Raw genomic sequence first — 25,818 nt, 5'->3', positions numbered from 1 at the left:
TCCAACAAGCGTGACCACCTCTTGTATTTCCTGTGTGCATGCCTCCCCAAATCCGTAGGTTTATGCACTCAACGACAGATAGCGTGGTTTAAAGACGTCGGAACACGTCTCTAGCCAAAAATAATTCTGCTAAAAATGGAGATTCCACCGGCACTGGAAAGTGCTATGATACCACTTTTTATGCTCTTGACCTGTGAGAAGATACCAGAATACCAATTATGCGAATAAATATACCCAGAACACAGAACAATAAGAAATAACAACATGTATTTTATTATTTAGAAAGGAAAGAAATGTTCACTTGCCTCTTCGAGGGGGAAAACTCCAATAGAGCTGGGCTCAATTACAAAATAAGACACGACGCTTCTCAAGGGGAGTCTCTATCCTTATATAGGATCCATACATGCAATACCATGTGTCAGTACCATGGTTCTTATTAATACCGTCTATCTAATACCATGGCCCATTTGCAACTAACTGTGGTCCCTTCTTTAAATGCGGGTCAATCACTTACAATTATTAATATGGACTTTATTGACTCTTTAACTAACTATAACTATGACTCGACCCTATTACATAAATAAGGGGGTTAGGGTTGGACCCTAACAAATTTTTGCAAGAGAAATAAGTGAATTCTACTAATCCTCTAGTTGAAAATTCTTTTGTAATCAAGTTGGCTAATAATTCCATATTCCATTATCAAATCAAACACATCAACACAAAATATCTTTTAATTTGATGCCATGTAGAGGCCAAACCTATTCATTTAAGATATTGTTCCTCAAATAAACAAATTACAGACGTCTTCACCAAAGCACTTAGAATATAAAAGTTTAAAAAATTATGAATGATGGTTGGGCTCACAAATACCCCTTCAGCTTAAGGAAGGGAAATTTAGACATAGTCCTTCCAGTTTGTTGTCCTTGTAAATAAAAATGTAAATAAGTAGGACAATTTGAAGTTGAATGAACTCTTGGATAATGGATTGAAGAGTCACTAGGTAGAATAAATTCAATTGCACATTAATAAAAAGCATCGACTGTGCAGTTACGCTTTCTGCTCCGATAGAGACAAACTCTATGATTCTTGCAACAACAAAAAAATTGTATTCCCTTGATTGATTTAAAAATTCAATAATGAATCTTCCAAGTTAATTATACAAAAATGGATAAGTTTCAAGTCTTATACATTATATTATATTATGTTAGCTACTTATACACTAATGGATACATTTTCATTATGAATATAATTTATATAAAATAAAATAAATACAAATAAATGTAAATAATAAATAGTTAAAGTAATGATTATTTTAATAGTTATTAATTAAATAAACAAGCACCCCGGATGCGGGTGTTACTGCGGTCATAAATGGCTCTGACGCCAACTGTAACTACCGCGTACTGCATGCAGCAGAGCAGCGGGGCTCCCCAGACCTTCACCTCAGGTAAAATGGATGATCAGCGTTTCGACGGCAACGGTGGTGTCTGCGCATTTATGGTTTACTTGGTTCGAAGCATGGCGAGGATGGTTATATTCATTACCACCCAGCTCTTCCCTTTCACGATGTGTTTCAATTACTCTGGTTCTGAGTTCTGGTTCGCGAATTCTCCTGGAAGCAAGAGAGTCCTCCTTCTCAGAGGCGCGCCTTGCAGGTTTCAAGCACGTCTCAGGGGTAAGCAGCACACTCATCCTTCTCTGGTTCACGCATTTCGCTTTTCTATTGCGCTCTTTGTTGTTTCTGTGGTTTCCATTGCCCTTTTCTTGCTATTCATCATGGGTCGACAAGGGGGCAGGAAGAGACCCAGAGGTAATCTTGGTGATGGCTCTCGGCTTTCTCCCAGTAGCTCTGATAACCCTGATCACTCCCCTGCTAATCTCCCTCCACCTCAGGCGAATGTGCAGCCCTCTAGCTCTGTTCGTCGGCCTCTCCCAAACAATGCCTTTCAGACCACCCATTTTAAATTCCAGAGTAACCTCAACCGACCTCTGGTCTCTGCCCACATCACCTTAATTATCTCTGAGGAAGAAAATCATATCCATCCTTTGGCTTGCATCGCTCCGGAACCCTCTCAGAGCAGCGAGCAGCATCTGACCTTGGACAACCCGGAGAAAGCATTGGTGGAACAGACAGGCCATATTGATAGCCCGAGAATTACTCTGCCCCATGTCGATACTCTCCCTGCTGAGGGGGATGAAGCTCTGAATGATTCCAACCGCCCAATTTTAATCCCTGAGGACGATAAGGTCGGCGATGAAGTTCTGGGGGTGGCTAGTGACCGTCCAGTAGATGAGAAGACCTCTGGCGGGAGCAAGGAAGACTAAGGCCACGCGGCACTGTTCGGTATCTTTTTGCTTTTTGTCTGTCAAGCAGACGACTGTTTTCAGGTTTCCTTGATAAAACACATGGCTTATCTCCGTCAGCTTGAAGTTTTTGCTCAGTTCCAGGGCAGAAGCAATGCTTTACAGGCAGACTTGCAATGGCTTCTCGCTTCTATGCTCTCGTGCACAATCTCTCTCATCTTCTGGTCCTTATCTGAAATGTTTTTCTGTTATGAAGTTTTTTGTAGCACCTATGCTCAAAATCCTTACATTCTGAGGCGAACTTGCTGTGTACAGAGGCCTCATGACTCTTTTGAGGTCTCGCTTACATGTAAAAATATTTTTATTTTAAGTTAATAGATAATAGTCTTTGCCGAGAAAAAAAAATTAAATAAACAAGCATGTCTAAAAGACATGATCAATCATGAAGGGACACCTTCCTAGGTATATAAGAAAACCCTCATTGTAGCATTCAAACATAATTGTACATTTCATCGTATTAATAAAAATATTACTTAAAATACATTGTGTATTTACTTTTAAAGCACAAACAACTCTAAGTTGTGTCACTTCAGTGGTATCAGAGCCATTCGAGCCTTTGGACGTTATCTGCTACACAAATCTACCATTAAGTTTAGGTCTTGAAATCATGGAATTAAATGAATATCATAAATCTAAATTGTTGAATGAAATTGGACAAGCATTACAACAACTAAAACAAATAAAAATATCATTTGCAATATCAACAAAACATATTGAAGCATATGCAACATGTTTAACAGAAGATGACATTGACATGAAAGGGACTAGCAATAAAGAATGCTCTAACTAGGAAAAAGGATGTGTCATAGAGAAGGAAGGTGACTTTGACAGAAATTCAAATGCAGAATCGTCCAATGATGATTATGAAAATACAAAAAGTGCAGTTGACGTGAGTGTTGAAGATAATATTGAGCATGTCAAAGTATAAGAAGAAAAAGAAGGTGATATTTTTGAGAGAGATAATTATGAAGATGGTATTCTTGGAAAAGAAGTGGATGCTACTAAAGATGAGGAAAAGGTAGAAGGCCACGATAAAAATAATGAGAATAATACACAACACATTACATTAAGAATGATTATCAGTTTGAGAATGATGAAGAAGATTTGCAAGAAAATGAAGATGATTTTGATTATGACGATGATATGTTTGATAAAGATAGAGATTATATAGATCAAGTTGATCTTGTTGTGGATGAAGAATCACTACATTCCACAAAAGATCACAAAAAGGTTATGCCAATTACAAATTATGATAATGATGGTGATGAGTTGATGTTAAAAGAACCGAATGATGATTTTTGTGCAAACGAGTCAAGAAAGTTGTCTGAAACGATTCAGACAAGGCGACGAGTTATTCAAAATCAAATTCCAAGTAATGTCACAACCACTCACAATTCTAATGTTCAGCCTTAGATCAATCATAATCGTAGCATAACCAAAAAAGCATGTTGCAGTAAGACAGCCAGAAAAAAGCAAGCTAGCTCTCCTTATCATACTAATATTCCAGCTACCAGAAATAGCTATGCAACTGGTAAATTAGAAAAAATACTTGGTAAATTGAAAAAAGTGCCTCCCCTCATGGGTCTGCAACTACTTAGTGGACATATGCTTCCAAAGTAAATGAAATTAATGGCATTGATATCATTAATTTAACATTGTCTAATAACAACGACAACATTGTTCGCCAAAATGAGGAATTGGGCCCAATGAACGTGTTGAAAATTAGGATTGGGTTTATGCTTGAGGAACAATGTTTAACATGCATAAGCCATATGGATACTATGATAGCCTTTGCTAGGAAATCAAACCAAATTATTCAAATGCAACGACACAATCAAACCAGAAAATGAGCTACTGGATTTGCTACAACGAGATTAAAAGTGGCAATGGATACCATGCAAAAACAAGGTGCTTCTTATTCTCTGAACATTTCTCCATTTGTGGCAGTTAATCCAACACATTCTATTGTTGGTAAAGGTGGAGGTAATTTGTGTATTGCACACTACCAATTGTTCCTTTTTCCCCACGTAACTTCCTCTCCACTACCGCTGCTTCTCGTCTAGTTCATCGCTCTACGTATTACCTTGTCATCCGCTTTTGTTGTAGATGACACCCTTTGGTCGCTCCATGTTCCCTACTATGTAATCCTCATCCTCTCTGTGTAGTTCTCTTCCCCTCATCTGTCGCGTCCCCTACCAACATCTCTCATCCACAACATTCCCAAAACATACTCACTTTTCCTTGTTCATTGATTCCAGCGTCCTTTTCCTCGTATTATCATGTCCCCTTTCGGTCAACCATGAATTTCCGCCACCATATATCTTACCGAAACCTTACCATCGGAATACGAAACCTTACCGCGATTCGTGGTGTTTATGGTGCCTGTCAAATGTCACAGCCTTCGAACACTTTGATTCCACCGTGTTTGTTGAATGGTAACCTTATGTTATTAACATAATCATAAGATTTATATTATTTAATTTAATTATTTAATTTTATATATATATATATATATATATATATATATATATATAATGGAAAGTACATATATGATGGAAAAAAATGAATGGAAAAATAGATAACCCTAGTTCCAAAATAGTATTACCAACAAATTATACATGCTGAGGTATGAGTGACGATTTACACCTATCAAAAATGACGCGAGCAAAGTGAAGAAAATGGATAGTGATTAAAGGTGAAGAAAATTGTCAACGATAAAAGCTTTGAGGACAAAGCTTTTGAAGAGAGGGGCAATGTTATGAATATAATTTATATAAAATAAAATAAATACAAATAAATGTAAATAATAAATAATTAAAGTAATGATTATTTTAATAGTTATTAATTAAATGGAAAGGCATGTCTAAAAGACATGCCCAATCATGAAGAGACGCCTTCCTAGGTATATAAGCAGTGCCTCATTATAACATTCAAGCATATTTTTACATTTCATCTTATTAATAAAAATATTACTTACAATATATTGTGTATTTACATTTAAAGCACAAACAATTCTAAGTTTTGTCACTTTAGTTTCAAGTGTTATACATTATATTATAATATGTTTTTAAATGTATATTGATTGTAAGTTTTATCAATGAAAGTTGTTATATACTATGGTGTTGAGTGTATAATGATTTTGAAGATGGAAAATTATGAAATGGTGTTCACCTTCTACACTCCTTATGTTTTGGTGTAAAAATATTTACATGAAGGTTGTGCTTGTATCACACAAACATGTTTCTTGTTTGAGTAAATAGTAAAACCCTTAAAAAATCGATTTATGTTTAATAAAGTATTGAAAAGACCAATTCATATTAATAAGAAAGATGTTATTATCTTTAATACCAATAAGGTTTATCTTATAAAAATAAAAATAAAAATAGGAAATAAATTAGTTATTTATGGTGAGGGATGGAGGAAGAATGGACTTTGTAGAAAACTTAGAATATGGTGGTGCAATAGACTCCTTTGAGGTAATCGACTAGTTGGTAAACTATAGGTCAGACCCATTAGATGTAGTGGATTCCACTACAATAGTGGACTTAGGAGTGTTATCATTTAATGGGGACATATTTGCACTAGGAGTGATAAGGTTGGGGGCCTCAATGGATTTTCTAACAATAAGTTAAACTATATGATATTTGAAATTATTGTGGATTTGGAAGCACTATCATATGGGAATGTTGAGGTTGTCAGATCCCTTTATGAAGAAAAAAAAGATCAAGTAGAAAATACAAGGTGAGTAGGCAACCACCTTGTTAGATCTCTCTCTGTAACAAGCCTAATGAAAATTCCATGTAATAAAAGTAAATAAAGGAAAAAATAATAACCACGGTTGATGGGACACTTATTCCAAGTTGAATGTTGGGAAAGACATCCTAGTGGGTGTTCATTTGGTTGTTTATGGCTAATTAAATTGGCAAAGGAAATGGCTAAGGCTTTGGAAAGGCAAAATGGCAATTTTGGCACATTTATTTATGAAAATAATGGAAATTAGGAGAAAATGGAGGTGAAAGGTCACAAGTTGCATGTGAGGAGGAAATTGAAGGAAAATAATGGAAAATGAAGAAATAGAGGCCTCATTCATAAAAAGGCTTATGAGGATCAGTTGGTAACCTTTTGTCAGTTGAGTTTTGGAGCTCTCTCATTATTCTCTCTCTCTCTCTCACTCTTGGACACTTAGAGTTTTCTTGGAGCATTTTGGCATTGGAGCAAGAAAGGCAAAGAAGGTAAGAGGAAGCAAAGATCAAGTAGGGAAAGGCAGGATCAAGCAGCTACAGTTAGATTCTTTGTTGGTATCGATTTGCATGTATAATTTCCTTGCTAGATTCAACATGCATGGCATTGCATGTGGTTCTTTTGTTGTTGTGTCATGGGATTTGCCAGGTGTAACAGTGTTTTCAGCCTAGCCTTGCCATTTCTGGATAGTCATGGTGTGATGGGGTTCTCATGTTTTGGTTGAGCTGGATTTTCGGATGGATTCGAAGTTGAGTGGGGTGGATCTCCGAATGATAGAGCACATGGCCTAGTGGTCCCTGAACCGGACTGTGGATCACGGTAAAGCCACTGGCCTAGTGACCCCTGAGCCAGACTGTGGGTTGTGGTAAAGCCAGGATTGTGTTGCCTCAGTGGGCCTAGGAATCCTTGTCAATGAATGGTAGGATATACGGTAAAGCCAAGAGGTGGTTTGCTCTCCGTTGGGCCTAGTAATCCTGAGTTTGGGATATGCGGTAAAGCCTGGAGAGTGGGTCTCGGTTTAGGGCCTAGTGATCCGGGTTTGGATTGCGGTAAAGCCTAAGAGACTAGGAGACAGGAAAATTCCTCACGGTGTAGGTGGAGAAATCTGGTGGCATCCATGCTTGTTTAGCCTAGTGATCGGGTGGAGATCATGGTAAAGCCTGTTATGATGTGTTCATTGTGTTGGCCTAGTGATCCGAGATGGATTACGGTAAAGTCTGGTTTCTATTGATGAGGGTGAGGTGGTTTAACCTTGGTATGCCTTAGTTGGTTATTTTGGTTTGAGTCCCACATTCATGCTTGGAATATGGCACGGGGGTGAATGGCTGAAGAGAGATTTGGCTCAACCATTATATGGTCGGGTGGAATGTGGAAGTCCCATCCCGGGTTTGGTTTTTGCATCATTAATGAAAGGTTATTTCTCCTTGTATTTCTATGAGAATTTTGATGGATTATATGTGGTTTATATGGTTGTACTTTCATGAGTATTTTTGTGGTTATTATGTTGTTTATATGTGTGTTTTATGACAGCAACTATGTATGGCTCTCAGCATGTTTTTACTTGTAAATGAATGGATAATGTATCTATGGTCTAATAGATGGTAATGCAGCAAATGACATGAGGGAACAATGGTTCTTAGCAATTCTCAGATAAGTACAAGATCCCTATGTTTAATTCTATTGGTTACACCTATAGATTACATGCTTGCGACATGTTTGACGAAATGCCTATCATGGCTAGTAGGGGTCTGATTAAGGTCTTGTTTAACTTATTGCTTTTGCATCATTATTTCCCTATTCTTTTACTACTCCTAAGTTATCATTCCATTCTAGGCAGTGACTTGGGCTCTGGGCTTGAAAAAGTGGCTCAAATCCCGGGGACGTTGGCATAGCACTGACAAATTGGGTCTCTAGACGCTGGCAAGAAAGCTTGTGAGAGCGACTTTGGGTTTCTGGACGTTGGCATGCCTATAGCATGAGAACGGCTATGGCTTAAGATGTCCAGAACATCAATGGGACTTAGGGACAAGACGTCTGAGTGGCTGACATGTCTCATAGGGGTTTTGTTGTTGATGTGGATAGGTTAGTTGATGTGTCCCATCGATTCCACTTCCTTAAGGTCACATAGGAGGTCGAATCCAATCATAGTAGCCTCTCATCGCATGTTTACTCCGGTTGGCTAGCTACTTGGGTAGACCTGTGAGGAGGGTGTTACACTCTCCATAGTAATTTGAGTGCAATGTGGAATCGTTCTAGGAACGAGTTTTGAATTTTTATTAATGAGTGGTTGTCTCGCCCTAAATTCACCAGTTACAATGTTGGGTCAAATTACTCTATGAATATTTTCTACTCGGATTCTCGAGACTAGAGTTACATTCTCAATATGGTTGATAAAAAGGAGTTGCTAGAGTGGCTTTGATTCTTAAACTCCAAGGGCTATAGAAATAGAGGCATAGAAGAGTTTGAAACAAAGGAATAAGGTGGTAAAGCAAAAGGAGGGGTGAGTGAAAATGGTAATGGGGGATGATTTGAGGGTAGAGCAAGTTCTAGATTTTGCAAGGAAATATTTGGTGGGGAATTTTATGGGCTTCATCTTTCGAAAGCCACCCTTTATGCTGGATCAAAAGTAATGGGGATCGATTGCTTAGATATTGTCTAACTTTCCATATTTTATCCAAGTGGTGGTTAAGTTCTATCCTCAATTAAGAGGAAGTGCATAAAAATAAAGAGATTTTGGGGATCATGCATGTTAACTTATGGCACCCACATTTCGAACCTTGTTAAAAGGTCTTAAAGAATATTACTCCTATTTGGTTGAAAATACCAAGCTTTCCCCTTCTATGGAATGATAAGTTTTTGTTTTTATTATGGTGAGGATTGATGTTTTTGAAGGTTTAGTTGATAACATAAATATAAAGGTTGGGGATTGGGAGTACACTCAAACCCTAAGCTATGTAAATGCCTTATTTATATGTGTTAGGTGTCAAGGGGTTGGCCACTTTGTAGAGGGTTGCACCAAAAATTCAGTGAGAAATATTTTACAAAGAAAAGTAGTTAAAACTAGCCATGGGACCCTCTGACCAATAATCAAATTGTGGGGAACAAGGGGAATGCAGGTTGAGAACAAAAGGAAAAAGTGGAGTCTTTAATTGCTTTAGGATCCCTTGATGATGTTGTCGAGAAGACGTGTTGATTTTTAATGTACCTTGGACAAGTGGTTTCCCATGGGTTAGTCTCTAACTAGGGAAAAGTGTCCAAAATAATTATTTTCCTAAGTGTGACTTTATAAAGTGAAAGTGACTTTATAAGTGGTAAAGTCAATGTTAAATTATAAAGTGAAAAGTGACTTTAGACATAAAGTACAATGTGGGTACTTTATTTAATGGGTGAGTTAAAAAAGAGAAAGTGATAATTAAATGCACATTTATTCTCATCCCTTGATCCAAATGAATCTGAGCCGTTAGATCTTAGGGTTGCCCAAAAGTTATTTAGGGAAACAAAAGGGGGAAAAGAAAAGAGAGACTGAATTCATTCTTCATGAGCAGATTGGAGAAAGGAGGCTGAGAGCTGGAGAAAAGTTTTGAAGGAGAAATTTGTTACAGCAAGTTGAAGGAGTGATTTCTGGGCAAAGCTGGGCATGGAAATCAAGGTTTAGAAGACAACAGAAGGTATAGTACGAACAACATTGAATGTTGTGAGTTGCACGTTGTTCGAGAGAAGTTTTCGAAGAAAAAATGACAAAAATCCTTACAGTCCATATAGCGGTACGGAAATCTGTATAGTCTGTACGGGACAATCCATACAGTTGTATCCATACAGTACATATTTTCAGGTTCAAGTGGGCACGAAAATCGAGGTAAAGTGGGAACGATTTTCAAGGAGTTTTGGGCTGAAGAGATAAGTTGTATTTTGTTGTTTTGTTTTTTCTGCAAATGTATTTTTCCTGAACTTGAAAGATAAATAAATTTGAAGAGCTCTCTAACAGGTTTTTCTCGGAGAAGATTGAAGGGGTTTTGCCTGGGTCTAAGTTGACCAAAAATCCATGTGTATTTTTATGTGTGTTGCTGGTCTGGTTACGTCCATATTTATTTTCAGCATGTGTTGACAGTCCCATGTGTTTTAATTTGAAATTTTCATTTCTAGAATTCTATATGTTGAATGTATGTTTATGGGAAAGGGAATTTAACTGAATGGGAGTGATAAGGTGAAATTAAAAACGGGTTGGGATTGTTGAAAACTTTTTTTTAGTCATCAAATTTCAACATGGTATCAGAGGTACAGGCTGAGAATTGCAATTTCAACAGCAAAAAGTAGTTTGGGACAACAAACAACGGTTTGGACAACAAACTGAATTTTTGGACAACAAACTCAATCTGGACAACAAATTGATATTTTGGGACAACAAGCTGAAATTTCACACAGACAGAACTTTTGGGACAACAAGGTGTGATGGAAAGTTCATTTCTCCATTTTCTTGGTTTTGTAAATTTTGGACAGCGGTCATGGCCATGTTCTTAAGGATAGAGGACATACTGGATGGGATTTCCAACTATGTCGTTTGGAAGGACAAAATTCAAATAATGTTTAAGGAGGCAGCAATTTGGGACATAGTGCAACAAGTGGTTGTACCACTTACTACTACAGATGAACTTGCTGAATTCGCAAAAAATAATGCAAAGGAAAAAAGGATTTTGGTGGATAGTCTGAAGGATCATGTGGTTCCTCAGGTGAGAGGAAACACATATGCATATCAAATGTGGACAACTCTAACCACTCTCTATCAGAGTACCTTTGGGAGCAGGAAGATGATACTCAAAGAACAATTGAAGAACATCAAGATGACAAAGGTTGAAAGTGTAGTTCATTATCTTGGCATGGTCAAACAGGTACGTGATGATTTGACTGCTATTGGTGAGATAGTCGCACCCACAAAGTTAGTTCGGATAGTTGTAGCAGGACTTCCTAAGTCTTGGGAGGTCTTTGGAGATGTTGTTACCTCTAGGGAGAATCTTCCCAATTGGGACAGATTCTGGGATGATTGTGTGCAGCATGATATACGGAAGACTGGCAGTGGTGGGGTGAAGATAGCATATGAGGAGGATGTAGCCTTGACAACTAGGGGGAAGAACAAAGGGAAGTCCAAGAAAGGGGCCTCATCAGATGGGGCTAAGGGTAAGGAGAAGAAGAAGAAGAAAGATACGGATATGTCCAAAGTCAAATGTTGGGCATGTCAGAAGATGGGACACTATGCTGCTATGTGTCCTGAGAGGAAGAACAAGGGGAAGAAGGGTACTGCAGCTTCAGCAGAGGTGGAGCACTTTGCTTCATAGTTTGACCAGGACTTTGCATTTATTACTTCTACATCTAGTTGTTGGTTTGTGTTATATTATTTCTAATCGGGGGCAGGTAGATCCCCCCCTTCGTTGCGTTGATGCAAAGTGGGGGCGGCAACCCCCCTTTATGGGGTCCGAGGCACCGGCCCGGGGAAGTTTTTTTTGGACCCTATATTAGGTGGGTGGACCTACCTATGGTTTTTTGCATGGATTTCACACATGGTTTTGGGTGCGATGGTTTTCGGTCCATGGTATTTTGTAGATCCAGTCAAGGGAACTACGGTTATGTTCTAATCCAAGGTTAATGGATTAGGGTTTATGGATGCTTCGGCATGTATATATATGTATTGTAACATTGAAAGGAACATAATGAAAAATCAAGCTTGTAGTCCCGGTTTTGGGATCCAGGGAAAAATCTTTGTGTATATTTGTTTTATGTGTTATGCTCTCGCCATTGTTTATTTTCTATTCTTAGAATTCGTATGCAGGTAATTTCTGTACGAGGTTAAAACCTACACTAGTAGGATTACATCATGTGATGTGTGGTACTGTTTACGGTGTTGGACTCGCCAACATGTCAAGGGGATCTCCCCGGTAAGAAGTCCCAATTAGACCTCAAATCGTTTGGTGTAGGAGTCCCAATAGTCGATCGTAAGGTAATGCCTTGATCGCGATACCACACAGAGGCAAGTAAGATAACTCTGTCAGTAACAAGGGTGTGACTGATGCAGTGAGTCAAGGAAGGTCTATGAGAGGTTCTAACACTTCGAAGGGGGAAGGAGGTGAAGGTGAGTTCTAGGTTGAAAGGGATCAGTCCCAACTCGGCTAGGAACACACAACACAAAAGGACATGCATAGCTTCCGGTGGAGCAGTCCACTCGGATGCGACAGTCACATCATACAAGGTAAGATAACACATACAACACTCATGGATCAGTCCGAGATGAGTGCGACGATTGTTACAACAAGGTTCATGTGAAAGGTTTGTCTGATGTCCGGCAGAGCAGTCGACACAGATAGTGACAACATTAACAACATATCAACACATTAACAACAAGATTCATATAATTGCATGTGAATCAGTTCATACACAAGTACGTAAGTTAAACAACATATATCATTAAGGCAACCGGAGCAATCCAACTACAATAACAACATATGCATGAAAATGTGTTGGCTCTTATTATATAAATAAGTGTAAGTCACAATCATACAATACATCCATGTAAACTTTCTAGCCCCAACAGTGGAACGTTACAACCACATCTGCCTACTCCTCCAAAGAGATGTACTAGCTTCGTGCAATGGAGAAGCCAAGGTGCATTACAATACTGTCCAAGCCTTCTTCAAGATAGTCTTAGTAGAATCTTGGCTGACCAAAAGCCTATACAATGAGTTATGAGTGAATTTTTATAGCAAAGGGTGGAGTGACCCTTGACATTCCCCTTTGTGACAGTTCAACTACCCTCATGACTCTTCACCTACTCTATGAATGTTACATCCAACTGTTGACACTCGAATTACACTTGACATGACTCAACATTACAATGCACATGTACTCATGTGAGACAACATAGCTTGAGAAAGCCTTGCAAGACATCACTGACACTCTGCCCACTGTGGTGAGACCAACTCTTTGACATGCTTGTGATGGTGAAGCTGGTGAGTTGATGCCAATCTTGGTCGTCCGCGATGGTGTGCATGTACCTCATGGTGACATCTTGTTGAAGCGAACTCTTGCCTCTGTTGCAACCGGTGCATTGGTTTGACCCCTTCATCCAACTCGTATGCTAACATGCGCATGGTCTTCTTGGGTATGTTGAACCGACAACACATTGATGCATAGTGTCAGTGCTAATCTTCGAGTGTGTGTTGGTGGTCATGCGCATCAACTTTCCAAAGTGCATGTTCAACCCCAGTTGGACTTGCTTCTTGTCTTCGCCTTGGTGAGTGTGTTGAATGGGTTGGATTGCATGCGTGCACTCAACGATATGCATGCTACTGAATCCCTTGCATGCGATCAACAACACTGGTCACCATGTCTGCTCTGTGTCATCTGCTGGGATGGATCCTTAACTTGTACGGGCACAGTTTCCTCCGTGAGTACATGTTGTGCCCACTGTTGTTCATGTTCCTGTTGCAACTCATTCATCTGTCTGTGTAGCTTCATGTTCTTCTTGATTTGTTGCTTCAACACATGCAACTCCTTCTTTGTTCCATCTTCTGCCTTCACGCGATCTTCATGTCGTGCTGTCCCTTGATAGCCTGAGTCTCCAAACTTTCTTTCATTATCTGTGGATCTATTTGATCTTGCAACTTTATTCCACCTATGTGTTGTCAACAACCTTCCTCTAGCGTTCACTGCATTTTTTGCGTTCGTTGCATTCAGTATGTTGCCTTCAGGTATTGTTCATGATTATGCTCGCTATCATGTTGCTGCTTGATGTCCTTATCTACGAATAACTTGATGTCTTCATGGGTGGGCAAGTCCATGGACACTTGATCAACTGCATCCCCAAGTGTGCTCTGAACGGTGTCTTCGTCTCTGCTCTCCTAGAAACCATTGTACCTGTACTGCCGAGAGGCGGATGAACACCTGGGATACTTGAAGACATGACAACACTCACGGCAAGCAATCTATCAATCGGAAACCAAAATGAACATGAGAACTGACTTGCAACATACATGGGTGCATGATCATGAAGGTTGCACAATTTCAGTCAGGAGGTCGGGAGACCGACTACCAAGACTGCACAAGGCACAGTTTGGGCTGCTGGGAGACTAAGTAACTACTAGAACTGTGCAATGCACAGTCCAATCTGGCTGTTGACTGTTGGGATTGTGTAACGTGCAATTCCAGCTGGGAAGGGTTGTTGGCCTAGGGACATATTTGCGCAATTTCTTGGGCGAAGAAACCACTGTCATCTAGAAATGTGCCTTCCTTTCCTAGATTGCGCAATGCAGCCTTGGTGAAGGCAGAGCCCAGGCCAAGGTTGGCCTAACTCGCCGACAGGCAACTGAAAGCAAGTAAATCAGTGAATGCATGGTGACACTAAGTGATAGCAGAAGTAATTAACAGTACATGCAAAACATGAATGAAAGATTCAACAAACAGATCAACATGCATGTGGGTGAGGCAGTTCGTTGTTGGGCGAACGCGCGTGAAAAATAGTTTCATGCATGCGACAACATTGAGATAGAAACGAAAATTGAAACAGAGCTAGGACAAGCTAGTATACATGTAAACGACAACAAGTGTTCAAGGAAATCAAGCAAACAGTACTCCCACAAGTGAAAACACAAAAAGTGACAGAAATGCAGCACAAGGCATGGGAAGTGGACTTACCCCAAAACAACTGAGCTGAATGTGCCAACCATGGTAAATTTTAGGGGCGAATTTTAGCCCAAGGGTGAAATTTAAGGGGTTTTCCATTTTAGAGGGGCAAAATTTTTATAAAACACCCATTTCATATATTTAGCCCAACTTTTATTTAAAAATTAATTATTTTTTTCATTTTAACCCAAAAAAAAGGGGTGGATAAACTATGAAAAGACTCATTTGACCCGATTTGCCTGGTTTGGGAGGTTATATTCCATTACAATCGCCCGATTTTCTTCTTTGCAATGTTAAATTCGTTTGCAATCGCCCATTTTCTGGTTTGGGAGGTTGTATTTGGTCCCAATAAATAAAAATATAAATAAAGTGGAGGTATGGTAAATAAATAAAACCTCTTTTTATACTTACTCCAAAGGTATGGTAAATAAATAAAAATATAAATAAACTAGAGGTATGGTAAATAAATAAAACCTCTTTTTATATTTAGTCCATAACCCTCTTTTTATTTAAGAAGGCTCAAAAAAGAGGTTTTATTTAAGTGAATCCTATGAGCCAAATACCATATTTATAAAAGAGATATGGTAAATTAATAAAAAAATAAATAAATGAGAGGTATGGTAAACAAATAAAACATTTTTTTATATTTATGCCATAAGTCACCTTATATTTACAAACACTCAAAAAATGTGTTATATTTAGGTGAAGCCTATGGGCCAAATACCATGGGCCAAATTATTATTAATACCATGCAAAAAAACATTATTAACCCTAATATTAGTATTAATAAAAATAAAGATGGCACATGATATTGACCCATGGTATTCACGTGGAATGTAGCCTATTTAAAGGGGGGAATTAAACCAGCATAGATCCATCTTTACTCTAGATCTACTAAGCGCCGAAAGGGATCAAATATCATGATATGCAAACTAGCATAGAGTGAAAAAAATATTTGATCCCTCTCGAGGCTTGGTAGATCAAGAGTAAAAATGGATATTGTAATTTAATGTCACTTAAACATTTTAACTTGGTTAAAATAAAAAATAAAATAAAAATCAATTATTAATTTTATTAATTTTTATAAATTACTAATATTATTTTTAAGCTCCAGGTTTATGATAACCCATGGTAATACCATGGTATTCATGTGAGCATAGACTATTTAAAGGGGAAATTCTATCAGCTTAGATCCATCTTAATTTCGGGTCTACCAAGTGCTGAGAGGGATAAATAGATTTCATTTCTCTAAGAGTGGTAGATGTGGAGTTAAGATGGATATAGGTTGGTTTTTATGATAATGGAGATATTAAATATACTTAGAAAATTATATTGTAAAAAACATCTTAAGGTGAATGGTTAAAGCTACATTTAGTCACTTCACAAAATTTAGTAAAAAATACCAATATCTCCATTAATATTGGTTTTTCTGATTTAACAAAAAAAATTCAAAACAGTGAAATCTTATCACTCTTTCCACATCACCCTCACAGAAGAGAGATAGTTACTGCCTAGATTTCCCACCATTTTTCAAACGTTCTCAATATGATATCTTCATGAAAAAGTTAAGGTACTGATGTTGGATTAGTTGTTTGAAAAATATGTTGGTTTGTACAACCTTTCATCTTCTCTGTTATTCTTAGTTTGTCATAATGATTTGTAGGGGTTGGGCCACTACACCATATTGTCCTAAAAGGCGGAGATTGTGCACCAAAAAGGAAATTAATCCACATGTTACAACGCTGTTAAAAAATGCAAGATGTATGAAGGTAGTGAATTATGATAATAATCAATTTAGATTGGGAGAGACGTAATTAAATTTTATTATTTAATTGAAGATTTCCAATTAAAATAATAATAAATCTACATTTATATATTTATATATTGATTGGAAGGCTTCTGACAATGGTCACTTCTTTCCATTAGATCCCCTTCAGGCCTTTGGGATACCTACTACTTTCTTATATTATATAGTTGGGGCTTGCTACTTGTTGGCATGTTGGGGTAAACAAACTTGATGTGTTTTTTTTTTTTATCTCGCAGTTGGAGTCTATGGAATAAGAAAGAAATTTGATAGCTTGACAAAAGTGGTAGAGAAAAGATTAATCTCTCCTACCTTGACAGAACTGGTGGTCAAGATCAACACCTACAAGAACTTTGTTGTGGAATATTATCAAAACTAATAGAAGGATATGAAAGAGTGTACAGTAAGAACCTTGACAAACACGACCACTGAAACTTGCAACATTGTTTGTAGGAAGAGAAAATTATGTTTCTTTTTTCCAAACATGTATGTTAGTATATTACAGTTTAATGAATATGTTTTCCTATTATCATATATGGTTTCATAGTTTAGCAAAACATTCGCCAAGACTTCACAATGTTTTATTATTCAGTGAAAGATTTGCGAAGATCTTACAAGATTTTATAATTAAGTAAAATATTCGCCATGACTTTGCAAGATAATAAAATCTGGTGATAGATTTGCCAAAAGAATTATATATACATATTATATTATTGATAAAATCGCCTCCCATTTTTCCTATGTACCATGGGGATTCGCCCATTTATTATACATATAAATTTAGGGTGGTTCTTAAAATTTTCCTTACTGCCGACTGCTCCTGGATGTGATGTGTGATGTCAAAGCTGCAAGGTTGGTGTGATGAATGAGCTCTGCAGCGTCCGGCTTATGAGTTTTGATAACATCGAGGTTGTGACGCACATGCCACAAATCTAGGGGAAGCGACACTTGGTGGGAGGTTTCTGAATTGCTCCTTGCATGTAACCTCCAACTGCTAAACATAGATCCCTGAGACAAGGGATGCCTTTTCATGTTGTCTTGGGAGAAGCAACCTATGCATGCAAGTCTATTTTTCTCAGTCCTGGACGGAACCGGTCAACTCAGCTACACATGCAAGAGGTTGCTTGACTGCTTGAAGGAAATGCGCATTTCTAGCTGGGAGCTGGGTTGACTGCCTAGGAGATTTGCACAATTTCTAGGTAGAGCAGCTGACTACTACCTAGATTTGTGCAAATTCTGGGCTGAGTAGCCTTGCTGGGGAAATTTGCGCAAATCTTGTTGGAAGTGTTGGCAGGCAGGATTGCGCAATCTTGGAGCCCAGTAGGCTGCCAGAGAGGATTGCATAATTTCTAGAGGGAAGGTTGGTTTCCCTCCAGAAATGTGCAATTTTCAAGGGGAAGTTGCTTAGCCTGCAACTGGACCAAGTCCGGGTGAACAACCTGTGAGGGGAATGGATCAAGTTCTGACCGACAGGTTGGCTTTATGCAAGAAAGACATTGAAGCTTGTGAACTTGACGAAGCAAGGCAAGCTGCTGTGAAGGTTGGTAGGGAGGTTCCAAAACGAGGCTAAGGAAAAATTTTGGAAGGTGGTTGTAGCCGCTACAACAGGTACATAAACAGCAAGGCTTCCCGCCATATGACAGGTGCACGAGAGTTCTTTTGAGAGCTTGCAGAGAGGGCACTTGATATTGAGATTGTATTAGGAGATGATTGCACTGTGAGAGCTGTTGGTGTGGGGAATGTGACCTTTGAGAGGGAGTCTTTGCCTCCTTTGAAGGTCATGGATGTTTTGTATGTTACGGGGATGAAGAAGAACTAGATTTCAGTGTCTGCTATGGAGGAGAAGGGTTCCATCACTTCGTCCAAAGTGATTGGAGTCCACTCTGGGAAACTATACAAGTTCAGTTTTCAGTCGGCAGGAGCATTGGTGAGTAGCACTCACACTAGTACCACCAGTAGTAGAGACTTGTGTGATTTATGGCACCAGAGGATGGTGCATATGCATCATGGAGCTTTGAGAGTACTCAGGGAGATCACTACTGGAGTTCCTGATTTCAATTTTGATCATTATGAGGTCTGCAGAGGGTGTGCTTTGGGCAAGTACACCAAGTTACTGTTGGGCCGCCAAATTAACATACACTTTCACTCCATTTTCACCTTTATCCTCATTTTGTCACCTCATTTCATCACATTATCATTACATAACCCTATATTTCCATTACCATATGGGTTCATATTTTCATTTTCCAAAGTTATTTATTTTATGTATTTAAAGTGAATTTATGATTAAAAGCTAGAAAATAACATGTATTTGCTTATACCTAAAGGTAGAATGAGTTTGGTGACTTGTGCAGGTGATTTGGAAGGTTCCAAGACACTCTTATGTGGCCTCCAAGACTCAAATTCGAATTCTCTTGAAGATTTGAAGGAGATTTGGGATAGGGATCAAGCATATCTCATGGAGAAAAATAATGGATAAATGAATATGTGTATCATATTGGTTGTAACCATATGAAGGATTTGTGGATCTAGGAGGGATTAGTGAATCTCCAATAATGAGTTAGTTGCTTATGTTTTTGTATAAATAGGAGTACCTCCTCCATTCCAAATAGAGGACTCTTGGAGCATGTATCCTAACTAATAATGGAATAGACTAAAGTTTTGTCTCTATAGTTTTAGATATAAATTGTCTTAATGTAGTATATGAATTTATGAAATGTTTGTCACTTTGTTTTTAAGAGAATTGAGCTATTATAAAGGATCAAAGAAACATTTTATTTCATTATAGATTTTATTTTCATTTAATTACTTAGATGTTTGAAGATTTTTCATTATTAATGAATGAATTTTAGTTTAAATCTTATCAGCATATGAAAGGACAAACAAGGGTCTAAGTTAGGCTCTCTTCCATTTGATATGAGTAATAATTGAAATTCATTCTCTTTTTCTAGTTTCAAGTGATTTTCTGAATTTCCAGTTTTCCAACAATGGCATTAATGATGAATGAATTTGTAATGAAGAACAACAAGGACCTCCTTAGTTAGGAGCCTCTTCTATTATTTGTTTATGCATCTTAAGCTATTGTCCATTAGTGGTTTTTGATTTTTGTTCATGAAGTAGTATTCTAGAAGAAGGACAAATCTGGTTCTCCTAAGTTAAGAGCCACTTCTCTTTCTTATTTCATAATGAATTAGAAATTACTTAAATTTTATATTTGTAATATGCACTTCTAATTAAATTCTTTTTCGGAGCGCGCGGAGCTGGATCGCGGGAGCGCTGAAGATTTGTGAGCAGCTGCAGCTTCGTCGCCTCGGCCTGGGCCGCGAGGCCTGTTCTGGGGCCTGGCTTCCGCCATGGCCCATTCAGATCCATCTTCTGGGGATGCAGAGAAAGCTTTCTCTGATCTGGTAAAGTCTCTGCCCCCCGTCCGTCCGAAACCAGCAACTTCAAAATTTGTCAAGAAACTTGATATTCTCCAAGAAGTTCAGTTACCTCCTTCTCTCCCTCGAATGGCAGCTTTATCTTTAGCAGAAAAAGGACTCATAGGGCAGTTTACAGGCTTATGGCCTTCACCAAAGACAGTCCAGAGATGGGTGGAAAGAAACTGGTCTGATAAAACACAAGGAAAGATTTCGATTCGATTTTGTGGTAAAGGCTATTATACCTTTCACTTTGAAACCAAGGCAGACAAGGATCTGATATTCAGGAACGGGCCCTATTTTATGGACTCCCGAGGGTTATATCTGAACAAGTGGACTCCTGACTTCGACCCTGAACTAGATATTCCTAATGCGGTTCCGGTTTGGGTCCGTCTTCCCCATCTCCCCCTGCATTGTTGGGGAGATGACTCGGTAAAAGCAATAGGGAATGCAGTAGGTAAGTACATTGACAGAAGCGAGCCTAAAGATAACATGCAAGCCTGTGCAAGGATTTGCGTAGAAGTGGATCTCGGGAAAGGCCTGCCAGAAGCCATCAAGCTGAAGGTGGATGACTGGAGCTACATACAGCAGCTGGACTACGAGCAAATACCCTTTAAATGTAAGGTATGTCACGAATATGGCCACTTTGCCAATAGATGCTCTAAAATTACTAATCTTGAATCTGAAGACCAAGGAGAACAATGGGAAACTGTGAAAAAAAAGAAAGTAGCACCTCCGTCAAAACAAGATCCACTTTCTGAACAACCGGGCTCTTCCTCCCCCCGCCCCACCTCTCCTTCTTTCAATCCTCCTGGACCTTCCCTTGAATCCTCTTTCCCCTCTTCCTCCAACCCTTTCCTTATTTTATCCTCTGATGATCCTCAGACTGATCAGCCCTCTCCGGATCTGACCGAACCTCCTTTGATTTCTTCGACTCCCTCTCAGCCCCTCATTGATCCTCCCCCCCCCAGAACCACCAGAAGCTCTTCAAAAGACATTGGCGCCCCCAGCGATATCCACAAGAAACCGGGACCAGGAAGAAAGTCAGCCAAGCAGCATCGGGAAGAAAGCACGCAAAAGGACATAGCGCTAGGGATCCAAACCCCTATGGACTCCTTCATTACAGGTTCTCAAGAAAAAGAAACAGCAGGCAAAGACCATGAGAGGCGAGCACCTCTTCGCTCGAACGCCTCATGATGAAGCTTTTATCTTGGAACAGCAGGGGTATGGGGCACCCCTCCAAATCAGCTGCCCTACGAGATCTTCTTCAAACAGAAAGACCTGAAATTGTTCTGATACAGGAAACCAAGCAAAGTCAGAGCGAAATGCAAATAATTATAGATGCCCAAAAAAACTTTTCAGGGGCCAGTAGCAACTCCAGAGGAGCCTCTGGAGGAATCACAACCATGTGGAATAAGCAGTACTGGGACTGCAAATCTTCTGTCCTCAATCAAAATTGGGTTAGGACCAACCTTAGTAACAAGGAAGAGAGCTGTGACTTCATCATTTATAATGTCTATATCCCCATTCATTACCGGGAAAAGGAACAGTGCTGGAAGGAACTGAAGGAAGAAATAGACAACGAGCAGAACTCAAATGTTATTCTAGCTGGAGACTTCAATTTAATCCTCCATGCGAACGAGAAAAGAGGGGGCAACTTCACATCCGATCCCTTCAGAAGACAGATGGAAGTGATAATGTCCGAACATGAACTGATGGATATCATCCCAAAAAATAGGAAATATACCTGGAACAATAGAAGGTTGGGGCCAGGCAACATTATGGAAAGATTGGACAGAATTTTGGTTAATGTCTCCCTCCTTTCTTCCTTTGCTGCAGGCCACACCAAAATTCTCAGTGCCACAGCCTCAGACCACTTTCCCATTCTCTTAACGCTGGACTCCCATTCTCATTTGGGACCAATCCCGTTCAGGTACAATCCTTTGTGGAGAGACAACGCTGAGGCCGAAGCTATCATAGAAGCAACTTGGAAGCACCACGTTGAAGGCTCTCCAAGCCATATTTGGGAAACAAAACTTAGAAACACAAGGAGAGCTCTCAAGGATTGGGCAAAAGTCAGCTATCAAGAGCCAGAAAAAATAAGGAAAAAAATACAGCAGGACTTGGAAGAGATCCATAAACAAATAGAGGACCATGGATTCACTCACCAGCTGAAAAGTAAAGAATGGGAAGCTCAGGGGCAACTAATTCAAATCAAGAGAGCGGAAGAGATCAAGTGGAGAATCAAATCAAGAGAATTATGGCTGAAGGAAGGTGATAAAAATACGGCATACTTCCATAAGCAGGCCACTGCCAGAAAAACAAGGAACAATGTAAACACTATAATTGATAGCCAAGGCAGTCAGCATAATGACCAAGAATCCATCAAACGAGCTGCCTTCCTCCATTACAAAAGCCTCCTCACGGAAAATCAAGGAGATGCCGACTATTCGGCGCTTCTACAGCATCTACCGGAAAAAATCTCTCCTGAGGAGAATGACAGCTTAAATAGTGAAATAACAGAGGAGGAAATCAGAAAAGCTATCTGGACTTTACAACCAGACAAGTCACCAGGCCCAGACGGGTTCCCGATAAATTTTTACAGGGATTATTGGCATTTGATAAAAAAAGACCTTGTTAAAATGATGAAGGGAATCCAAAGAAAAAGGAAAATGGGGGGCTTCACAAACTCAACGTTCCTCGCCCTCATTCCTAAAGAAAATCGCCCCACTTCCTTCTCCAGATTTCGACCTATTTCATTGTGTAACACTTCTTATAAGATCTTTACAAAAATTATAGCAGCTAGACTTCAACCCCTCCTCCCTTCCCTTATATCCGAAAATCAAGGAGGCTTCATGTCTAACAGGCAAATTCATGACACCATCACCTTGGTCCAAGAAGCGATTCACTCCAGCACATCAAGGCAAGAGAAAGGTTTCGTTCTTAAGCTTGACTTAGCCAATGCATTTGATCGAGTAAGACACTCCTTCTTGTTTGCTGTCTTGAGGAAAATGGGATTCAATTCTGCCTTCATCAGCATCATTGCCGCTTGCATCTCTGGTCCCTGGATTTCGCCTCTCATAAATGGGCGCCCTTGCGAAGCATTTCAATCCTCAAGAGGGTTAAGGCAAGGTTGCCCTCTTTCCCCTTATCTTTTCATCATGATGGCTGAATCATTTAGCAGCACCTTAGATCACAACAGAAGAGTTGGCCTCATCTCGGGTATCAAGTTTGGAAACGGAGTGAAGAATATCAATCACTCACAATTTGCTGACGACACTCTGCTCATTGGAGGGGCATCCACTACTATTGCAAGGCGCTTCAAGATCCTCCTCGACCAATTCATGGAGTACTCAGGGGGAGAGGTCAACTTTCAAAAAAGCTGCATCTATGGATGGAATATCTCCAATCAAACAGCTCACAGCATAGCTAACATTTTTGGAGTTGCCTACAAAGCAACCTGGGAACACTTCACCTACCTTGGGATGCCGGTCACCATGGGCTCTCTAAAAGCCACTACCTGGAATGAAATAATAGACAAAGTGAAAAGAAAGGTCCAGCAATGGGGAACTCAATGGCTTAACCCAGCAGGCAGATTAATTTTGCTCAAATCAGGTATCTCCTCCTTACCTCTATATCGATTCACTCTTTACCAAGCTCCTGCCACTTTTTACTATAAGCTGGAAACTGCCCTCCGCAACTTTTTATGGCAAGGAGGGAAAAAAGAAAAAAATAGATTCAATTTGGTCAATTGGAAAAGCGTAATTCAATCTCAAGATAGAGGTGGACTGGGAATTAGAGCCCCTAAAATTCTAAACCTCGCTTTCGGGATCAAAATGGCTTGGAGATTAATCAATGAACCAAAAGCCTGGTGGAAACAGGTCATTGAATGCAAATATCTCTCCGACAAAAGGCAAAGACTTCTTGAAATTGATATCCCCAGTAGAGATTCTACTAAAATTTGGCACCTCTGTAAGAAAGCAATTCCCATTCTCAATCAAAACACCTCAAAGATCCCGGGGGGAGGGAACAGTATCAATTATGCCACTGATAAGATAATGGGTCTCCAACCTCTAAACACAGTCGAAGAAGCCATTCCCTTCATCCTCCATCTTAATAGCAAAGGCATTCAGAGGCTCGATCAAATATCAAAATGGGATGCTGATACAGGAGCCTGGATTAGTTGGGAATTTCCAGTTATCCCCTCAAATCTAGAATTAAGCTTCCAAGCCCTTCATAAAAACCTTCAGAACAGAGCACCCATTAAAAAAGGAGCAGCAGATGGATTTCGATGGGACCCCACGGGCTCAAGCTACACCATCAAGTCCGGCTATCAATTCATCTGCAACAGCACTTATCAGACTCCTATCTGGAATCAATGGAGAACAATATGGAAATCTGAGGCCATCCCCAAGGTTAAATTTTTCATATGGCTGCTGTTAAAAGGCAAAGTCCTCACTTCTGAAAATTTAAGAAAGAGAGGGATACATGGACCTTCAATTTGCCCCAATTGCTGCTCAGCAGAGGAAACCATCCACCACCTATTCCTTGATTGTCCCTTTGCGAAGAAATGCTGGATCAACTTGTCCAACTTGGGCAACATAACATGGCAACCTCATCAGAACATTGCAGAGGCAATTCAAGAATGGAGAAGGAACTGCCCATGGAAAGATAAGAGGAGTAAGATTGTCAAAAGAACTTGGGATATCATACCTCACAATCTACTATGGAAAATTTGGCTCACAAGAAATAAAAAAATCTTCCAAAACAAAGAGAGTAATGTACGGATGACATGCAACAAGGCTCACCTCTTGGCGCAGGAGACAATTGCTGCAAAACACATAGGGAAAATCAAAGCAGCGGATTACTCAGTTGAGGAGAGGTCAATTATCAGGCATATTCTAGGCCGTCCAGGACATCAACAGGGTACTCAGAGAACTGATAGACAGCATCAAGACCAGACCAGGGAGTGGGAAATCAGACTTCCAACCCAGGACTATAAGAGGTGGATCCAGAGTGGCAATTGTCCAATTTTATACTTTGATGGTGCCTCAAAGTCCAACCCAGGACCAGCAGGCGCGGGAGGAGTTATTCTAGATGAATCAGGAGAAGAAATCTGCAACTATGAATGGAGCCTGGGAAATAAAACAAACAATAACGCAGAGGCCTTAGCTCTCTATCAAGGGTTGTTGCAATTAAAAAACCTGGGGGTTAGAAAAGCATTAGTATTTGGAGACTCTTCTATAATCATTGGCCTCATGAATCACAACCAGAGATCACCAAACAGCAGCCTTCAGCAACATATTCGTCGCATCAAACTCCTCCTCAAATACTTTGAAAACATCAGACTCTACCATATCCTTCGCACGCTCAATGTGGAAGCTGATAGGCATGCGAATAACGCAGTTGGAAAACAGGAAGGTGCGTTGAGGCACAACAACAGAGATACCTTCCAACCTCTGCCATGACACAGGCAAATCCTGACATTGCCCAGATTCGCAGGTCCATCAAGCGTGTGAAGGGCATGGCATCAACAGCATCAGGACATTTTGCAGAAAGCACGAAATGCACAAGTAGTCTCATCCAAGCACCGATTCAAAGAATAATCTACTTCCCACGGAAAGCCAATCAACTCAGTGACGGCTGGAAGATCGAATACACTGCATCAGCAGATCGCCTACGAGATTTAGGAAAATATCTCATCACAACCGAGGATCCGGCTCCTGTAAGGCACCCAGGCTATCGTTGGCTTCACTCCATAAATACGGGCAGAGGCAAGCCAAGATTTGTCATTCACTGCTTTGCGAAAGAGCAGCTACTCTG

The 25,818-nt window shown here is 39.6% G+C and overlaps 1 protein-coding gene across 1 annotated transcript; it reads left to right on the top strand.

Moving 5' to 3' along the window:
• Positions 1–19,929: 19,929 nt before the first annotated feature.
• LOC149143630 (uncharacterized) lies at positions 19,930–25,463 on the top strand. Its single transcript, XM_089451897.1, has 3 exons — positions 19,930–20,559; positions 21,297–23,610; positions 23,773–25,463. The coding sequence occupies exons 1-3, from the start codon at positions 19,930–19,932 to the stop codon at positions 25,461–25,463; spliced, it is 4,635 nt and encodes a 1,544-aa protein (XP_089308023.1).
• Positions 25,464–25,818: the final 355 nt, after the last annotated feature.

This window comes from Pinus tabuliformis, chromosome X (genome assembly GCF_031772625.1).
Source record: "Pinus tabuliformis cultivar Carrire ecotype Pingquan chromosome X, CPIR1, whole genome shotgun sequence".
NCBI lineage: Eukaryota > Viridiplantae > Streptophyta > Pinopsida > Pinales > Pinaceae > Pinus > Pinus tabuliformis.
This window is presented reverse-complemented; position numbering and strand designations above follow the sequence as displayed.

Excerpts from the sequence above, each read along its gene's own strand:
- LOC149143630 (XM_089451897.1), top strand. The coding sequence starts at position 19,930 with ATGGCCCATTCAGATCCATCTTCTGGGGATGCAGAGAAAGCTTTCTCT. Across the intron at positions 20,560-21,296 it reads CAGAAGCCATCAAGCTGAAG|GAAACCAAGCAAAGTCAGAG; the intron begins GTGGATGACTGG and ends GTTCTGATACAG. Across the intron at positions 23,611-23,772 it reads ATTAATTTTGCTCAAATCAG|ATAGAGGTGGACTGGGAATT; the intron begins GTATCTCCTCCT and ends TTCAATCTCAAG.